The sequence below is a fragment of the Camponotus floridanus genome, unplaced genomic scaffold (genome assembly GCF_003227725.1).
Source record: "Camponotus floridanus strain SB8 unplaced genomic scaffold, Cflo_v7.5 scaffold27, whole genome shotgun sequence".
In the NCBI taxonomy this organism is placed as follows: Eukaryota; Metazoa; Arthropoda; class Insecta; order Hymenoptera; family Formicidae; genus Camponotus; species Camponotus floridanus.
Genome location: NW_020229403.1, coordinates 1,046,201 through 1,065,893, shown reverse-complemented (window position 1 = coordinate 1,065,893; position 19,693 = coordinate 1,046,201). Strand labels below are relative to the sequence as shown.

At 27.1% G+C, this 19,693-nt stretch overlaps 3 protein-coding genes across 5 annotated transcripts; all 3 read left to right on the top strand.

Moving 5' to 3' along the window:
* Positions 1-501: 501 nt before the first annotated feature.
* LOC105252244 (odorant receptor 4-like) lies at positions 502-2,855 on the top strand. Its single transcript, XM_020027829.2, has 6 exons — positions 502-894; positions 1,286-1,722; positions 2,056-2,155; positions 2,241-2,351; positions 2,420-2,575; positions 2,802-2,855. The coding sequence occupies exons 1-6, from the start codon at positions 535-537 to the stop codon at positions 2,853-2,855; spliced, it is 1,218 nt and encodes a 405-aa protein (XP_019883388.2). The 5' UTR covers positions 502-534.
* Positions 2,856-5,325: 2,470 nt separating this feature from the next.
* LOC105252225 (odorant receptor 4-like) lies at positions 5,326-8,377 on the top strand. The gene is made up of 6 exons (XM_025409509.1): positions 5,326-5,739; positions 6,268-6,704; positions 7,472-7,571; positions 7,664-7,774; positions 7,901-8,056; positions 8,298-8,377. The coding sequence occupies exons 1-6, from the start codon at positions 5,377-5,379 to the stop codon at positions 8,352-8,354; spliced, it is 1,224 nt and encodes a 407-aa protein (XP_025265294.1). The 5' UTR covers positions 5,326-5,376; the 3' UTR covers positions 8,355-8,377.
* Positions 8,378-8,421: 44 nt separating this feature from the next.
* Positions 8,422-16,672, top strand: LOC105252224 (spatacsin). 3 transcript variants are annotated; one of them, XM_025409495.1, is made up of 24 exons: positions 8,422-8,436; positions 8,748-8,870; positions 9,331-9,665; positions 9,801-9,967; positions 10,051-10,407; positions 10,498-11,304; positions 11,373-11,545; positions 11,632-11,909; positions 11,986-12,147; positions 12,211-12,417; positions 12,492-12,683; positions 12,760-12,879; positions 12,952-13,126; positions 13,218-13,441; positions 13,518-13,678; positions 13,774-14,092; positions 14,169-14,334; positions 14,462-14,821; positions 14,906-15,070; positions 15,153-15,301; positions 15,409-15,516; positions 15,603-15,890; positions 15,959-16,278; positions 16,373-16,672. In XM_025409495.1, exons 3-24 carry the CDS (start codon positions 9,384-9,386, stop codon positions 16,569-16,571), a joined length of 5,379 nt encoding a protein of 1,792 aa, XP_025265280.1. In that variant the 5' UTR covers positions 8,422-8,436; positions 8,748-8,870; positions 9,331-9,383; the 3' UTR covers positions 16,572-16,672. The 3 variants fall into 3 exon arrangements, with proteins under 3 accessions (XP_025265280.1, XP_011257826.1, XP_011257825.1); XM_011259524.2 differs by lacking the exon at positions 8,422-8,436 and having other exon boundaries at positions 8,719-8,870; positions 15,159-15,301; XM_011259523.2 differs by lacking the exon at positions 8,422-8,436 and having other exon boundaries at positions 8,719-8,870.
* The last annotated feature ends 3,021 nt before the right edge of the window (positions 16,673-19,693 follow it).

The window sequence follows — 19,693 nt, the reverse complement described above, 5'->3', positions numbered from 1 at the left end:
ATGAAATATATCTTGATAGATAATATATAAAAAAACATATGCTACATTATTTAATATTTATATTCATTTTCTTTTCTCAATTAATTGTTCTCATTAAATGATACATTCATCAAAGAAACAATTTCACTCTTTTTATTAGTTTTTATATAAACAATACAACTAGTAATTTAATTTTGACATTTAAATAAAATTACAAAATGTTAAACTATATATGTTTTTCCACTTTAGAGAAATTATTTTAGAGATTTATATATTTCATATCTTAAACAATTAAATTTATATATTTCATATCTTAAACAATTAAATTCAGATAAATTTGCGAGACAACAAAAGCGTTTGTTCCATTTATAAAATGTCTAAAGTAAAATACACCATGCGCGATTCTTCTCGATTAATAGACACATCTGTCAAGCTATCAACAGACTATCAAAAGATGTCTCTTACTACGTAAGCGCAAGCGCATATCCGGTGCACTTGCAATCAATGTCGCGTATCCGCCTCGTTTAGTCTTTAGCGGAATTTATTATCGCGAGCATGTCAAGTACACGCGAACCTGTAATGCCACAAAACTTGAGCTATCACCGTGATATTAAATATGTTCTCAAGTTAAATAATTGGATTTTATGCACGATCGGTATTTTACCATTCACAACCCGCCGCATCGGACGACATGTATTTAAGATCTTGATCGCGTTTTATAATTTCATAATAAGCTTCACGATAGTGCCTTGCGCTCTGCATATTATCTACGATCAAAAAGACATCATTATAAGACTTAAACTGTTCGGTTTGTTAGCATTTTGCCTTACTGCGATGACGAAGTATTGTATTCTCACAATACGTCTACCTAAAATATTGTACTGCATCGAATTTGTGAAGAGTGATTGGTGGCAGGTCGGTGTTGTCATTAATTAGCATAATGTATCGCGTTAATTTGCAGTGATTATAATGATGTATTGACAAACAATTTGAGTGAAAGAAGCGTGATTATGTTATGTTTGTTTAAAAATGATTCATTCTATTGAATCTAAATTTAAAACAATATGATTCTTATAGTTGTTTAGAAAGCATTCCTATTTTGTGCAATATTAATATAATAATTATATTTAATAAAACATAAAATAGAAATCAAATACGCTTAAAAAAGAGCATATATATAATTTCTCTTCTTTTCACATTTTAAACTAAAATTTAAAAAAAAGAAAGACAATCGAAAGATTAGTAAATTGGTAAATTGCGATTTCTTATTTGTCAAGATTAATAAAAATGAGCGATATTGTGATAGGTGACGTTCAGATCTGATCGCGAACAGATGCTGAAGTATGCTGCCGCCGGTCGCAAGCTAACGATAATCGTCACATCGTTTATGTACACTTCTTCTGTTCTTTATTACCAAATTTTGCCATTTTTTGTCGAGCACATAATCAACAATGAAACTGTCAGACCGCTCGTGTTTCCGATTTATAGTAAATTTCGCCAATTCCAAATTAGTCCAGTGTACGAAATTGTGTATGTAGCTCATTGTATGTGCGAATACACTTTATGCTCAGTGACAGTTGGTACGTGCGGGTTGGCTGCTTTATTCGTCACTCATGCATGCGGCCAAATTGAAGTAATTCTATCGCGATTGGAAGATCTTGTAAATGGAAAAAATTTCATGCAAAATCCAAATATTCATCGACGAATTGCTGCCATTGTGAAAAGTCATGTTCGAGTAGTAAAGTAACATTTTAAAATGATAATTTATCTCTGTATACAATAACTTATTGATTTGAAAAAACTTATATATTGCAATTGAAAATTTTGAATTAATAATTAATTATTAATAATTTTAAATTTTAAACAATAAAAATTTTTTTAATTATTTAATTTAAATAAAACAATTTCTTTTACACATGATACTGTTCACGGCTATATAAACATGTTTAATTTAAAATTATTAATTATTAATTAAGTGAAATAACTTTATTATTTTTAAATATAAAATTTTTCTAACATCATGTACCTATGCAGAATTATGCAAAACGTTGAAATACAAACTAAAATTTATTCTAGATTTGCTGCTGTAGTGGAAGAAGTTTTACAAGAAGTATGTTTAGTGGAACTTTCTAGTTCTCTATGCACGATATGTTTGCTCGAATACTATTGTATAGTGGTGCGCTAACAAGTATACTACAAAAAATAAAGGATTCTTAATGAAAAATCTTATAAAATTATATTTGCTGCTTACAATTTAACAGGATTGGCAAGATGACGATAGGATTAGTTTAGCGACTTATTTTCTACTCTTTCTTTCGTTCTGCTTCAACGTATACATGTTATGCTATATCGGCGAGCTTCTCATGGAAAAAGTACTCTATTGTTTTTTTAATCATACAATGCCTAAAACTATATTTAATTGTTTGGCTTAATATTATAGAGCAGTCAAATTGGACATATATGCTACATGATTAATTGGTATCAAATATCGCCAAAATTTGCTCGTAGCCTTATATTGATAATCGCTATGGCCAGCCATCCTATTAAAATCAGTGCTGGTAGAATAGCAGATCTGTCATTATTGACTTTTGTAAATGTAAGACATTAATAACATTTATACATTATTTTATTATTACCTACTTTAAATTTAAAATAAATTACAATACTAAGAAAAATTCATTCCCAAAATTATTCAACAATAATATTTTACATAATAATTTAATAGCAAATTGGAAAATTCACAAAGAAACTCTGCAATATATAACTATAAAATACAATACAATATATAACTAAAAAAAATCATTATTTAAATATGTTTTTAGATATTGAAAACTACACTGGCATATCTCAGTTTCCTACGAACGTTAGTAATGTAAACATAATTAAAATTATGAAATATGTGAGTAAAAGAATTTCTCTCTTTGATTTGATATTTGATAAATCTATTTAAAAAGATATAGAAAATCTTATATATTAAATATAATATTACGTTAAAGTTATCGATGTTCATATATTCATTTTTCTTCTTCTAATAATTACATTATATCCATCATAAAACATATGATATAAAACATTTGATATTTTTCTTTATATAATACATGATAATTCAAATGTGTATATAAAAATACATATAATATAATATATATAATATAATATATATAAATATATATAAAATATATATAATATATAATATAATATATATAAATATATATAAAAATGCAAAGAAAAAAAATATTTATTTTTTTTATAAGGAATACGCAGCAGTATAATACAGTGGTATACTATGCATAGCCGGGCGTCCATCTCAAGCAATTTTCAAAGCAATTTGTCATCATAAACATATAAAGTCAGCAAATATGATTATTATTCGAAATTTTAATTATCATTGAGATAGTTGTTTTCAGGCTGAATAATTGGATTCTATTCATAATCAGCTAGTTACAGTTCGTGGCATCAGATGATATACGTAAAATCACAATTGCGTTTTATAATTTCATGTTTAATTTTGCATACTTCAAAAATAAAATGTTACACTGTATCAAATATATGAAGAACGTTTAATAATATATGAATAATTAATTTATTATTAATTAATCTTATCATTAATTAATATAATATTTTTTAGTGTATGGTATTGATAATGACATATTAAGAAATAGTTTTTAAAAATGATTCTGATTTTTATTTGAATTGTGTTTAAAAAAATAAAATTTGTTTTTATTCACATCGTGATTTAATTTTCGATTTTTGAAAAGGTTATTAGCAAATTGTTAAATTGAATTATCATTAAATTTACAATTATCATTAAATTTATAATTGTTTTCATATAGCGCTAAACACATAATCAATAAATAATCAATAAAAATTGATTTAACACAAAAATAATTAAAAATTATTTCTAATTTAATATTGTATTTAAAAAATTAACTGCTGCATATATATATAATTTTATTTAAATAAGTTATTTAAATATTATCTTTTCAATATATACTTAAGGAATGTGATAGAACGTGTAACAGGTGGTTCTATGCAAATCAGTAGGCGGTGCATCACCATGTGCATCAAGTGATGCGCGAGACTACAAGCACTGTTGTATTTTAACTTACAATTAAATGTGTTATATATTTATATTATATATTATAACACACTTATATTATATTTATATTATATAACAGTCCATTTATATTATATAGCAAACTCTAAATTCTGTTTTCTCGGAGCGCAAATATTTTTTTCGGGTCACATATGAGTCAATTTTTGAAAAAAATAATATAATATAAAAAGGAAGACTCTCTGTCTATCTCTTTTTAATATATTATACATTTATGTTTATTTTTATATTAATTATATTGGAAAATTAAATTTAAAAATTAAAAAATATTGGAGCATTAACAAATCATATAATAATTTTATTGCATGAAAGTACAAGAGAAGAATATTATTGTGCTTTGTGCAATCTTTGTCATTATTGTCTTATGTTCGTTAAGCTTAAAAAAGAATTTAGTTGAATATATAGTCATAGATTCTTATATTCTTTTCATTGCTCTTCGCCACGATAATTAAATTATAGAAAAATGGCGCTCAAGGTTCATAATTAAACATTAATTTTGGTTTTCACATTTTGCTTCAATAAATAAATAAAAAAATTTATATATGTATATATGTATACATTGAGTTCATGAAAAAAGTAGTTTAACTTTTTTGATCGTGCAACATTTAGCATTAACTACGTTGAATAATCATTTGTGATTAATATATTACAGAACAATCAAATTGAATCAAACTAAAATTACAGACATATAGAGAAATTTTTTTAAAATTTAATTTGTATATCTATATATTGTTTACTACAATAATATATTACATAGAATAATATTACGCCAATGCCGTATACTCACACACACATACACACACACACACACAAATGTTCATTTATTCACTTTATTCTATCGTTATTAATCATTATCGTTAAACTACAAAACTATTTATCACAAAAATTTATATTCTTGTTATATTCTTATTATTTTACAACACGCATATTGAAAAGTATAATTAAATTTTCTTGTTTACATAGAAAATAATTTAATTTATAATTTTTATAATTTTATCAAAACTATGGTCAAATTATTTGATTTGTCGAAAAATATAGATAGAGAAAAAATAGAACGAACAATACAGAAGTGAATTTAAACAAAAAGATGAAAATGGTTGCTCCACTTGAAATCAGATATAAGATATACCTGTACGACCACTTCGTGATTAATCGCATGCACATGATTTGTCTGACTGACAGTAGATGAAAGAATATCTGCCAGCGCAAGCGCATGTCCAGCGACCTTGCAATCAATGTTACGCGCTAGCCTCGTGCAGTCTTAAACGGAACCTAGCAATGTGAACATGAGAAATTCACAAGACAATCAGAAGATGTCGTCGAACATTAATTATCAGCGGGATATGAGATATATTTTCAAACCATGTAGCTGGATCCTTGGTTCGATCGGCATCTGGCCAATTACATTCCGCGGAATCGGACAACACGTGTCCAAAATCGCGCTCGTGCTGTGTAATTTTGCGTTAGGATTTGCGATAGTGCCGTGTATTTTGCATATCATTTATGACGAGAAGGATCTTAACATAAGATTAAAGCTCTCTGGATTATTGGGCTTCTGTCTCACAGCAATGATGAAATATTGCGTTCTCGCGATACGTCGGCCTAAAATATTACGCTGCATCGAACATGTGAAGAATGACTGGTGGCAGGTTGTCGATATTATAAAATACAGCAAGGAGTTAACCAATAGAATTTATCACAAATTAAATGCTTGAAAAGTGAAGGCTGATTTCTTTCTCTTGAGATTGGAAAAAAAACGAGTTTCATCAAAAATTGCTTGAGATATAATTTTGATTTTAAAATAATGCTATTTCTCGAATAATTCGTTTTTCAATCTTTACATAAAAATCACTCTATTTATATATTTTATATCCTGCCGTTTTTTCTACATTTAATTTGGCTAATGTGTTAATTATTGTAATTTTCTCTTCTGTATTGTCAAAAATTCAATAATTAATACGAGGCTGCACGCTATAATAACTAGATATATAAATTCATATTTTATGCAAGATTTAAATTTAAGGAGTTATATATTTTCTTATATTCATCAATTTGACAATGATACACTAAAGCGAATTTCGTAATTTTGCTTTCGAATGTTCTCATAATTTGCAATAAATAGTGATTGCTGTCATTAATTCTCTCGGCAAATAGGATTACTGGCAATACTGTGACAGGTCAAGTTCAACTCCGATCGCGAATTGATGATGAAGTACGCTGCCACTGGTCGTAGGCTCTCTATAATCAGCACGACTTCCATGTACATCGCCGGCTTCATTTATCACACAATTCTGCCATTTTGCACTGTGCATAAAGCCGGTAACGAAACTATCAGACCGCTCGTGTATCCAACTTACAGTGAATTTTATCAGACTCAGATTAGCCCGATATACGAAATAGTATATCTAGCTCATTGCATTTGTGGATACACCATGTATTCGGTCACGGCCGGATCGTGTGGATTAGCTGCGATATTCGTTACTCATGCGTGTGGCCAAATTGATGTAATCACGTCTCGACTTGAGGATCTTTCGCGTGGCAAAAACTTTCAACAATCATCAGACGTTAACCAACGAATCGCTGCCATCGTGAGTGGTCATGTTCGAATATTAAGGTAACACATTCTGCTCTATCAAATTTAGTTTAAATTAATTTGAGATTCTTTCATATTTAAAAAAATCTTGGTAATTATGATTACATTCAAAATAATAAAATAAATAAAAAAGGCAGTTTTATGCAGAAAAAAGTTTTCCATATTTTATATACGTATACATATATAATTTTGTTTTATTATTTGTTGCAAAAATGCAAAAGACGAAGAAATACAACATGTGTATCTAACGAACCTTCAATGTGTATGTGTGTGTATTTTAGAGGACGGTACAATTGTATGTTTCACGGATTATGCGCAGATTTTGAACATGCGAGACATTACATTCTTATTTAAATGTATAACTTTCATTAAATAATATCATACTCATTACGTATTCATTAAATAATATCATACTCATTACGTATTCAACTGATTGCAAAAAAGTGCGCAAAATTTATTTCTTTAATTTTTTATTAAATATTAATTGTACATATTTACTGTAGGTCTGTATTGAAACTGATAATGATATATAAAATTTTTTAAATTAATAGTTAGGAATTTAGGCTCAAATAAATAAATAAAAATTAAATTAAAATTGGCACATAAGAGCCACAGCGCGATAATTGGAGCGCAGGAAAGAAACAATACTTCCTTCTTATGAATTATTGGTTTATTTCAAACTTAACTACTACAGTATTACTATACTATCACACTGTGGCTCTTATGTGCCAATTTTGATTTAATTTTTATAAAATTTTTAATATGCAAGCAATAATGATCTGTTTTAGATTCTGCGCTGCCGTGGATGAAATTCTACAAGAAGTATGTTTATTGGAATTCGCCAGTTCTATATTCACAATGTGCTTGCCTGAATATTATTGCATAGTGGTGCGCTAAAATATATATATTTAAAAAAAATAATCTTCTTTTATTACACGGAAAATCTTAAAGAATTATGTTTGTTACTTATAATTTCATAGGATTGGCAAGATAGTGATACAGTTGGACTGACAACTTACTTTCTGCTTTTCGTTTCATTCTGTTTTAATATGTTTATATTATGTTATATTGGCGAACTACTCATGACGAAGGTATATTTTTTCGATTTTAATTTCGATTGTAATTTAATTTCAATTTTCGTGAGCATAAAACTATAGCAAAAAATGGACGAAAAAGAATATATTAAATATTTTTCCGCGGATGACATTTTTTTCCAGAGTAGTCAGATTGGTTCGGTATGTTTCATGATCGATTGGTATCAACTACCGACAAAAGCAGTTCGTAGTTTAGTATTGGTGATTGCTATATCAAACCATCCTATAAAGATCAGCGTTGGCAGAATGATAGATTTATCGTTGGCGACTTTTGGAAACGTAAGAAATTGTGTATATGATATTCATATATGCAAAATTAATCCCTAATCTTGATATAATTGTAAACAAAATAAATCAATAAAAAAATCCTAAAACTATTCGAAGTATTTTTGCTTTCTTTATATACATTTTTTAATCGTATACATATATTCTTTTAATAAGATATTTAATTATTAAATTTAATTATTTATTAAACTAAATTAAAATAAAAAGTATGTTTATTAATGTAATTTTTTATTAGGTACTCAAAACAAGTCTGGCATATCTAAGTTTCCTTCGAACATTAGTAGTAATGTGAATGTTATTGAAATACCGTAATTAATATACAAAATATATAATATATCATCTCTTTTATAATATAGAATCTCCATAAATCAAATGTAAGCATTTTAATAAGATAACAATCAATTTTTAATGAAATACATTTTTCGTTATTTTTGAAAAATAATTTTTTTTATTTCTTATTTTAAAATTATAAATAATTACGTATTGTACAATTTTTGATATATATAAATGTGTTGTACAATTTTATTTGGTATATATAATATATAATATTATTTTAAACAAAAAGGAAAAATATTTTTAAAGGAGAATTTTCGATTAAAAAAGGGTACAATATTTATAATAATTTAACAATATCCTACTGCTGCTATGATTCCACTGTTGTTAATGTCTTACATTTGTCCAATAGGAATTACGTAGTAAAATAGCTGTATCAGCTGATTGCTGTGTTGATATCGTTGATATTTATCAGCTGTTGGTTAAGTTGGTCGGAAAGACAGAATAACACTAGTGCTTTCCATAAACATAAAATGTAATTAAAATGTGAATAGTGTCCCATATAAAAACATATAATTCACATAGATAAATAATTATTGTCTGTGAGAGCTTGTATAAAAATGTGAATGCAATGTATCGAAAATTATATTCCAGTTTGTCTTGTTTTTATTTACCTAACCTAGTTTTCATTTAATATTTATTTTATACTTATTTTGTGTATAATAAAAATTCATTAATCTCTCTAACAAAAAAATTTTATATAGAAAAATTATAAAACTAAAAGTATTGTAAAAGTGGAATAAATTATAAATATATATATTATAATAATATAACAAGAAATCATTAAATATGATTTGATTCTATTTATTCTATTTATAATCTTATAATATAAACAAAGTATTTTTTTTAATAGTTATATCTTTTTTAAAATTGTATATATAAAAATTTATAAAAGTGTATAATTATTTTATTCTCTTTTCACATCCATAAAATAGGTGTTTCTAGTGCGTCAAGATTGGTGTATTCATATAAAAATACATGATATAAAATGTCTGAGAAAAAGATCATTGGGGGTATTCCTGTGGAGTGTCTAACTGGAGAACCAGCTGCTATATGGTCTGGCTGGCGTACATTGGGAGACAGAGAACTTGTAAGAGAAGCTTCTGCTAAGGGAACCCATATAAAACTAGCATATAAATGCCTTGCATATAGAAGACACTGTTCCGTAGAACAAGCATGTATATATTTCAATGAAGAAGTAGAAAATTGGGTCAGTGAGTTGTTAAACAAAAAACAAGTTTATAGAGCGTCACATATTTTAAGGAATATGGTATGTGTCACATATATTATATTAGTCTATCATATCTTTTTCTTTTGAACATGAATGATATAATGAATAATATTTCCAAATAATAAAATACAAAATCTATAATATGAAATATTTATAATAATCATTCTTTTATAGGGAAAGGACTCAGTGGAATATATTTTTACTGTTTCCACAAAGAGCAAAGATGCAGCCTTAAGAAACTATTTATGTGAATATATGATAAATGTTAGTGGATTTAAAAATGAACATGTCGCAGCGTGGAACATAATTAAGTCTATTATAGAGCATGAAGAAAAATACAAGTAAGTTTATAAAATTTATAAGAAAACAATATTCCTAGATATAATAAGATAGAAAAGAATTAATCGTTATTTTATTGTTCCAGAATTCAAAATGGATTAAGTTCTCGTATATGTATAAATGATATAATGAAACTACCAGAGAATATTAAAGAAGTCTTATGTACTGAATTATTTTTCTCTTTGAATGACCCACAGATTTTGGGAAGTGTATCAAACACTATTTTGTGGGATTACTTGTTATCTAACAATAAAATTAATGAAATAAGATTATGGATTGATGCGTATTGCAATCCAGATATCTTACAAAATTCAAATGAAATTAATCACCATTTAAAATCATTATTTTTAACTTTAAATATTACATCAGATATGATTGAATATATAGATTCTTCCAATGCTAGTAGCCTTATAAAAGATTTAACTACAGATTATTTATCCAGGTATGTATTTTATCTTTTTAATGTATACTTACTGATAATTAATATATTTACTAGACTAATAAAAAAGAATATATAAATTTATTATTTTAGATATGGCATATATATAAAAAAAGAAACGTATGATATAAAATTACTATTAAATCGTTCCTTTGGCTGTGGTATTACATTGGAAGAACTTGATGCAACATTATCTCTACCTTCTTGCAATATTGATAAAACAGAATTTTTGCGAAATGTTGATCAAAAATTGTGTCTTGCACATTGCACACAAGAATGTCACACTGAAGAAGACAATTTAAAGCTAACACAATTATTTAATGTATTAACTGATATGTGTAATGCTAAAGATCATTACGAAGATGCATTAATTCGTGGAATAGTTGAATCAATTAATTATATTTCTGACGACTTTAATGCCTATCTAAAAACGAATTATTTAGCAAGCTTGACATTAATATTTTTACAATTATCTCAAATGAAAGGTGCCTTAAGTAATGAGGCAAATACTTCCGAAAAGAATAAACTAATGAGAGACATATTTACAAACAAAGTTGCTTTAAAAATTGGTGAACATATTATTTCCCAAGAAGTTCTTCAGTTTGCGCTCACACACATACCAAATATGCAATATATCATTGAAGATCAAATTAAAAAGGATGATATTACAGTATACGAATTATTAGATGGATATAAAAATTTGAATGCAAAACAACTTTTCAAATGGCGCTTAAAAAATGAGTCCATGCCTACTTTCACAAACGAAAATCTCATTAAAAAATATGGACATAAAGAAATATTAACATATCGTTATTATCTGAAAGAAGGCAGACCAAATATGGCTGCATATACCTTAGAATACACTCAAGCTAAGTTACTCGGAAATGTATCTTCTCAAAGGTTTGTATTTTCAATGAGAATATTTATTTTTGTCAATGTGCTTGTATGAACAATTAAAATCATTTTAGAAAATTCAAAGCGGCCTTATACGCGCACATTCTCGCTTTGAGAAATCTAGATAAGTCTGATATTGTATGCAGTTGTATTGTTTTTATTGAATTGTTGAAGATTGACTCGAGCAATTTACGACTGCACGTTACTGTGGCAAACTATGTGCAGGAGCAGTTAAATATCTCTATAGGTATAACATTTTATAATTTTAACTAAACAATTACAATACATATATGATATTTGTAAATAAAATTTTGAATATTCTTTATTCTACAGGGAATTTATTAGAAAATGTAGTGTATAAGAATCAAACTGATCTAATGTCTGTGATATCTTACTTAGAACAAAGCTTCCAAAAACATTTATTAGATAAAATCTTGACACGCAATAGTGAACAGTTTATTGAAGCACTAAAAATATGGAACATTATCGTGCGCTTTGCACAAGTTCACAACTGTGTATTACCCGATACATTGCTGAAATATTTGGCAGATCATGATTTATGGTTCGAATTCATTGCAGTTAGCCATATATTCGCTTATCCCATAAATCAGGTACATTGAAAGAATAATAATAATAATAATAATACTAATTAAAGTCTATATCTCTCAATCTAATCGCGTTTGCTAGGTACTGAAAAACGCCCAATTATTTAATAATGCGAGCATACGGGAACATTTATTAATGTGTTTCACCAATAGTAAACTTAACAAATTTGAATCATGTAATGAACAAAAATCTCGTGATGCGAGGCAGTCAACAAGACAACGCAAAGTTGGAGTAAAAGAAAATGTAAGAATGTTGTTTGTAAGTTTTAGTTTCTAATTTTAGTATATAATTAATATTACTTTCCAGGAATCTCCAGTATCCAGTTCATCTATATGTGGGACTGATATAGATGCAATCGATACAGAACATACTTTCAATACAACTTCTTTAGATAATGATTTATGGTTAATTATATTAAATTGCCATCAAAGTCAAGATCCACCCAGAGCATTAATTAATGCATCTCGTTCAAACTTAATGCCTATATTGGCTATTTTGGCTACGTGTTATGAAGTATTATTTTATGCTAATTAATAATAGTAAATTTTATTAATTTTTCTTTACGATTAAAAATGTTATATTTATAGCCATCCTCAATAGCAGCATATTGTTATTGTTGGATAGTAATTTCAACAAAAAGAGAAGATATACTTCTTGATTACGAGGAATGTCTGGAACAACAAATATGGCCTTCTGATAAAGTATCAGAATTATTAAATAAAATGATTCAATATGGTTATATTAACACAGTTAATCGAGCTTACAAAATTTTCATGCCTGTAAGTTCAATTAATTAATGATTATCAAAATGGTAGCTAAAAATTCTTTATTGTAATTGATATTAAAATCTTGCAGGATAGCATTTTGAATCTATTCTTTGAATTTATGATGCGAACAATCAGTTACAACGAATTTAAAGATAGTCAGCAATATTTAATGGAGTTTAAGTCACAATGTTCTTCACTTAAATCTAATGTATGTATAGAATTATAATATAAACTTCAAATACATACTAATTTACACAACATTATTTTTGTTACTTTTAAGAAAATCATGGATTGGGACAGCGTCCATTTCACATACTTGAAGAATTTGTACTGGGTTGCATCTGTTGCAACTCGATGCATTGTTACAGCACTCGGTTATGGTTTTCAAAGTACTCCATTGCGAATAAAGTTTCTCGAAACGCTAATAAAGTGTGATTTTTCTGCAGATTTACCAGGTAAAACGCGCACAATTCTATATTAATTAATTCATGTTATCACATAATACTTGCAATAATTTGTAAAATTTATCATATATGTATATTACAGTCGCAGTACCGGATTTTCAATGCTTGTTGGATATAATAAAACTTCTACAAAAAACCGATATAACATTAAATTTTAAAGCTGTTACTATAAGCGACAATGTACATAACTTTGATACAGAGATTCAAAGATGCATTAAGGACTTAATAGTAATCGAGAATTACAGTATCGCTCTAGAACTAGCATCTCGCGCCAGATTAAATTCATGTGAAATTATATTAGCGCAAGTAATAATTTTTGAAACTTTTATAAGAAATAACATATTATTATGCGTTTCTTTTGAATCTATAATATTATTTTCAGTATCGAAATATTTTTAAAAAATCTATAAATGTGAATGACAAAATAAATTCTGTTTTCTGGATGCAATGTGCTCAAGATTTCAATAAGTATAATGTTCCATCTCATATAGCAGTTGAATTCTTTGTTGAACATGCCAAAGAAGTTATATCGCATAAAGAAAGGTAAATACAAGATGCTAATTCTAATATATAAGAAAGGTAAATACAAGATGCTAATTCTAATATACAATATAAATAATCAAATATTTTTTCTCTAGATATGAAGTTTTAAAATTGGCTTACGAGACTTTAAAAAATACTGAAATTGAGCAACAAACTATCGATACTCTGGAGATGGCAATGTGGAAATCATGTATTTTAGCTGGACCCGAAAATGTACAGTTTGATTGTGATGATTACATTTTTAATAAATTGAAAACGGAATTACTATCTGGTTTGGATAGATTACAAGTCGTTTGCTCTTTGATCGACGAAGACGAAAAAAAATCTGTAGAGATTTTAATTAATAAATTACTTGATCTTGGCAAACTAGATATTGCCTTACGAATAAGTATGATGTTTAATTACAATCATAAAGTAAGTAGCATCCTTTTATTTTTGCAAGTATATATTAATATTAAAAAAAATTGATTATAAAAAAATTATTTTATAGGATTTGCAAATATTAATGCTGTGTTTAAGCTTAGCAGAAGGTGAAATTTCTCCAACAGACTTAACTGTGCAACAAAAAAGTCTCTTGGAAGAGACGAATAAGAACAAGCAACAAAAATATGGCATTTTCCGTCGCGCTCTACAAAGATTTTCTTCATCGTCATCTCGTATGTCTTATTATTATCTTTAATACTAATTACAATTTATTTTTCATCTGTCTAAAACTATTTTTTCAGTTCTTGCATATGATCAATATATCGGAAAATTATGTATTAACATATTTTATTTTTGCAGTAAATACAGTTTCATCAGAAACTAGCAAGACAAATGATACAATGATTACTAACAATCACCAACTTCAAATGGAATGTATTTCAATCTTAGAAAAATTGTCAGAAAGTCTTAAACATGGGAATGAGATATGCCTGCGAATTATTTCGTGTTATAAACTTGCTGCACGCTTAGGCAAGACATATCAATCCTTATTAGTTCTGAGCAATCCGATTAAATTTCTGCGAGAGACCATAGAAAGTAATATTGAAAATAAATTTGAAACTGCTAACAACATAATAATATCTTATAAAATTAAGACGGAAGATGTGGCAATATTTCTAACCGAAAACATTACAATGCACATAAGTTGTGCAATAGAAGGTAATAGAAAAAAATATTTTTTATTCAAAAAGTATTATTTCAGTATTAAAAATAACGATATTGTGTTATATATCATTTCAACAGATGGACAGGAAGATTTTATTTTTATTTGGGGCTATTCCATGCATTCACACTTTCACTTAATAATGGAACTTTGTAGTGATACTTCGTTATTAGGCTTAAAATTGCTAAAAACAGCACAATCAATGCTGGGAAGATACATTAGTACTCATGATGAAAAAAAAAATGGTAATTTACTTTTTCCATTATTTTTTATATTCATATGTGTGTGTGTGTATATATATATATTTATTATATATACGTGTTACAGTTGCAGGGTTAAAAATAATAGTGGAATTACTAATAAGATCGCACGATTGTTTTACGGCTTCCTGTAATATGGAAGGAATAGCTTCAGTATTACGAAAGTGCCAGAACCTCGCGAATATGTTACAAATTTTCAAACACTGGGCGTTACTGGTATGTTAATATTTTAACATTTACATTATTATTTTTAAGATTACATGATTTATCAATTACATTGATTGATTCCATAATTTATTTTAATTCTCATGCTTTATTATTAGGTACGTCTTGTAACTGGCGTTGGGCGATTTACCGAAATGAATTACATATTTCAAATTTTAAAAGAAAATGATCAATTTGAATCTTTATTGGGACAAGGCTTAGATAAGGTATTTTTGCTCATGCGATAAATTGCAAGTGAATACATACTTTTCTTTTAATTAATGAAAAATATACATTTTTTTTAATCGAACAGGTACCGGGTCTAAAAATGGCACTGTTAGAATTTTTGAAACGTCAATGTCCAGACGATAAAGAATTATTTACTTTAGTGGCACTTCATTTTCGTTTGTATTACGAAATCGCACTCATGTGGGAAAATGAAGCAAAGGAAGTAATTTCAAACTTGATATCTGATGTATTAAAAGAATACGGAAGAGGCGTAACTCCAGTAGAAATAAAGTTCACTCGGAATGATAATATCCAAAAACAATTACAACTGGCCATAACTAATTTCACTCATGCCACTCAATATTATTTACAGGTAAAGAAATAAAATTATTACATATACATATTTTTTTAGAATAAAAATAGAATGTATTTGATTTTTAGGATAAAAAATTAAATCTCGCTAACCAGTGCGCTCATCAAGCCCAGCTTATCGCTCTTCAACTCGGGCTACTGCACGCGTTACCGCATAATCAGCAAGCGGTATGCTTATTAAATCTAAAAAGTGATGAGTTAGATAAAATACTGTCTCAGATCTTAAACTTTCCTCAAGCTCTTATTGTCACTCGCGCTTATAATTATCACACGGATTGGGCTAATCTTATTTATCATCATTGTATTCTCAAAAGTGAGACGAAATATCTCAAAGAATTCATGATGGTAAATAATCTGACATCTACGATTGTACAAGATTGTGCGCGTAGGTGAGTTTAATACGATCAATATCTGTATAAAATTTAGAAAAAACGATTTTTCTATATATACATGTATAAATAATTTTAAAAAAAATATTTTTAGGTACTGTTTGGAAAAAAGTATTAATCATTCCATGACAAATAATATGAAAACTCTAATCTCTGAATTATCAGATGTCGAATGTAAATACAAGCTAGCTAGTCAGCTTGGTTTTAAAGATATTGTGGAAGAAATGTTGAATAATCCTTTAGTGGGTTCCTATTTAAAAGATACGATTTGGAAGAAAGGATACACTTCATGATATAATATGTACTACGAAGAATTCGACACAATCATCTTTTGATAAAAATACTATGACCACAATTTGTTATGACAAATTATTGTAAATTGATTCTATTTTATTGCGAGAATATAAATTTGTACTTTTCAAGAAAATAAATATTATTGATATTATCTCGCTTGTATTACATGTCCTGTTATTACATATATATTTAAGTTTTTACATTTTTAACATTTTTCATACATTATTTTTCGTTTTTATTTATAATTTTTTTACAACCGATTTCAACTTTTTTTCATACATAATTTATTTAATTTTTTATAAAATAAAAATATCCCTGAAAATAACATGTTTTTTATTTCCCTAAAATAAAATTAATTTTTATAAATGAAATTTTATTTAAAGTTTTCAGTTTTTTTAATGCCCTAATAGTCTGTTATAAGACTATAAGACCTAACAGCCTTAACAACCCTACTCGCTGGTTTACGCCAATAGAAACTCGCGCTAAAGAAATTTGGAGAATCCTAATTGAGAATCCTAATTGAGAATCTGCTATAACGAAGAATTTAAAGAGCCCTAACCAGGAATTCGCGATAAATTTAGGGAGTCTTACTGCGTAATATATCTTCTGACTCGATTTCTATGAGATCAAGCAAGGAGAATAACTCCTTCTATTGACGATTATTGTTCGACAAGAGATTTACAATATTACAATCATTTTTTAGACATGCATATCAGTTGTCAGAAATCATAAAATATACACTATCATGCATGTATAGAATATAATTAGCATGTATCTTAACTCTCGGTCAGCGGATGATTAAAAATCTATATCTTTAAAAATGTTTTAAAGCTCATATATATAATGAAAATAAATATCTCATGTATATCTATCACAAAAATGCAATAAAAATATTATCTTTAGTTTAGAAATATTTTTCTTTCTACTTTAATTTTGATACACAATTAATATTTCTTTTTATTAAAGTTTAAAAATATAAAATTACAATTTATTCTTTTTATAAAAGTTTAAAAATATAAATTTACAATTTAGTATAAAATTTTATTTTAAAAATATAGAATATAAATACATACAAAAGAAATTTTTTTTTATAATTTAAAATTGATTGAAATTCATACATGCTTCCCGCCGTCCGAGAATTAAAAGCAACGGATTTATCTACATGCATTTACAAATCCATTGCTTCAAAATAAAAGTTTATCACTCACCGACACTGATGCGCTACAGCGGAGTTGATACTGCAACTACGTTGTCTGTAACATACAAATATAAAATTTAAATTTAGCAGCGCTTACAATATAATTAATATTTAAAGAAATTATTATTGTACGTACTGAATTTTATATCCGAATTATAAATAAATATATAAATATGAAATAATTTTATAAATAATTTCAATTTTTAAGTAGAAACTTTTATAGAAAAAATTTTTATAAAAATTTTCCTCATTTTTTCTTGTTTAAATTATTCAAATAAATGAATCAAATTAATATGTACACGCAATTTAATAATTAATATATAATAATAATAAATAATATAATAAGATATAATAATTAATATAAATAATTAATATAATTAATATAATACTTACCATCAGGTTGTTCCGCCGGTGCAGGATGCCTTTCCTAGGCCTCCTCCTCCTCTCATTGTCAGATCATCGAAGTTGTTGTCTATAACACACACATACGAATAAAAGATCCAAATTATAATAGCGTTCACAATAAATAATATTTCAAAAAATTATTATTGTACCCATTGAATTTTATATCCCATACACGTATAATAATAAACAGATTAATAAAATAATTCTATACATTTTATGAAAAAAAAACATTATTAATAATTTTCTAATAACTTTATATAAAAGCTTTACAAAATTATAATTTTTGTAAAAATCTCCAATTCTCTCCTATTAAAATCATGAAAAAATGAAAATATAATAAGCAATATATCTATTTTAAAGATAGTAAACATAAATAATAATTTTTATAAATTACTCACCATATCTCTCTAGCTGCTCAAGCTTTCAGCTCCTCGTAGCACTCATAATCACTCGCGAACAAACAATTAATTATATTTATATAGAAACGATCGCGACACTTTGCACGGCACTCCCGATCGCAAAATAATACGAGATACGTATTTTATTATAAGAGAGGAACACGAAAAACAATTCGCTCATTCCGATATTCGAAATACTCGATTATACGATACAAGAATCGAAATTATAAATTATCATTTTGTTGCACAATCCTTACGAGCAATAATTATTCTTCTATTTCTCTTCTATTCCTATTCTAATATTTAGAGATAAAAATAATTCGTCCGATACTTTATCGTATAATTATTTGATCTAAATATAATTCAACTGAGAACACGCAATATTTAAATAAAGCCAAAATCATGCATCACTCGATTCTTACACTAATTAACTATTCTATTTCTATTTGTTGATATATAATATATGCACAATAACGCGAATCATAAAACTGAAATATTAAAGTAATGTATAATAAAGTGATGAGATACAGCAATCGTTTAATTAATATAATATATATGCTTGCATTTTAGAAAAGTTTAAAACATCAGGCAAAATCGAATTTGATTCTATGTAATGTTATAGAGAAATAATTATTATCCGTAAGGTTCGATAATCCGAGAATATTGTAATAAAATTTGTAATTGTTGCCCCTTTTGCTTCAATTTTTATTTACAATAATGAAGGATCGCGTTTCATATTATTTATTAATAAAAGTTAATTCATTGTTAATTGTAATAATCGTAGCGAATTATATTTCGATTCTAAATCACGATCGCACTTTTAAGAAAAGAATTTAATAGACGAAGCGTTCCGTGCGACTTTCTCCGTTGGAATGTGCCGTGCGAATGATACAAGGTCGGCGTCTATAAAAACAATAGCGCGCTACGTCACAAGGTCGAACGTCGTTTTACTGATAACTCGCTCCCGAAATACGCGTATTGACGCGTATTATTTCATACATATACGAAAATTGAATTTAATATGTATACTTTTAAAGTCCCACACACATGTACACACAGATTAATTATTTATTAACGGATTAATATACCTCATAAGACTTTCTCTGTTATATTATTTATT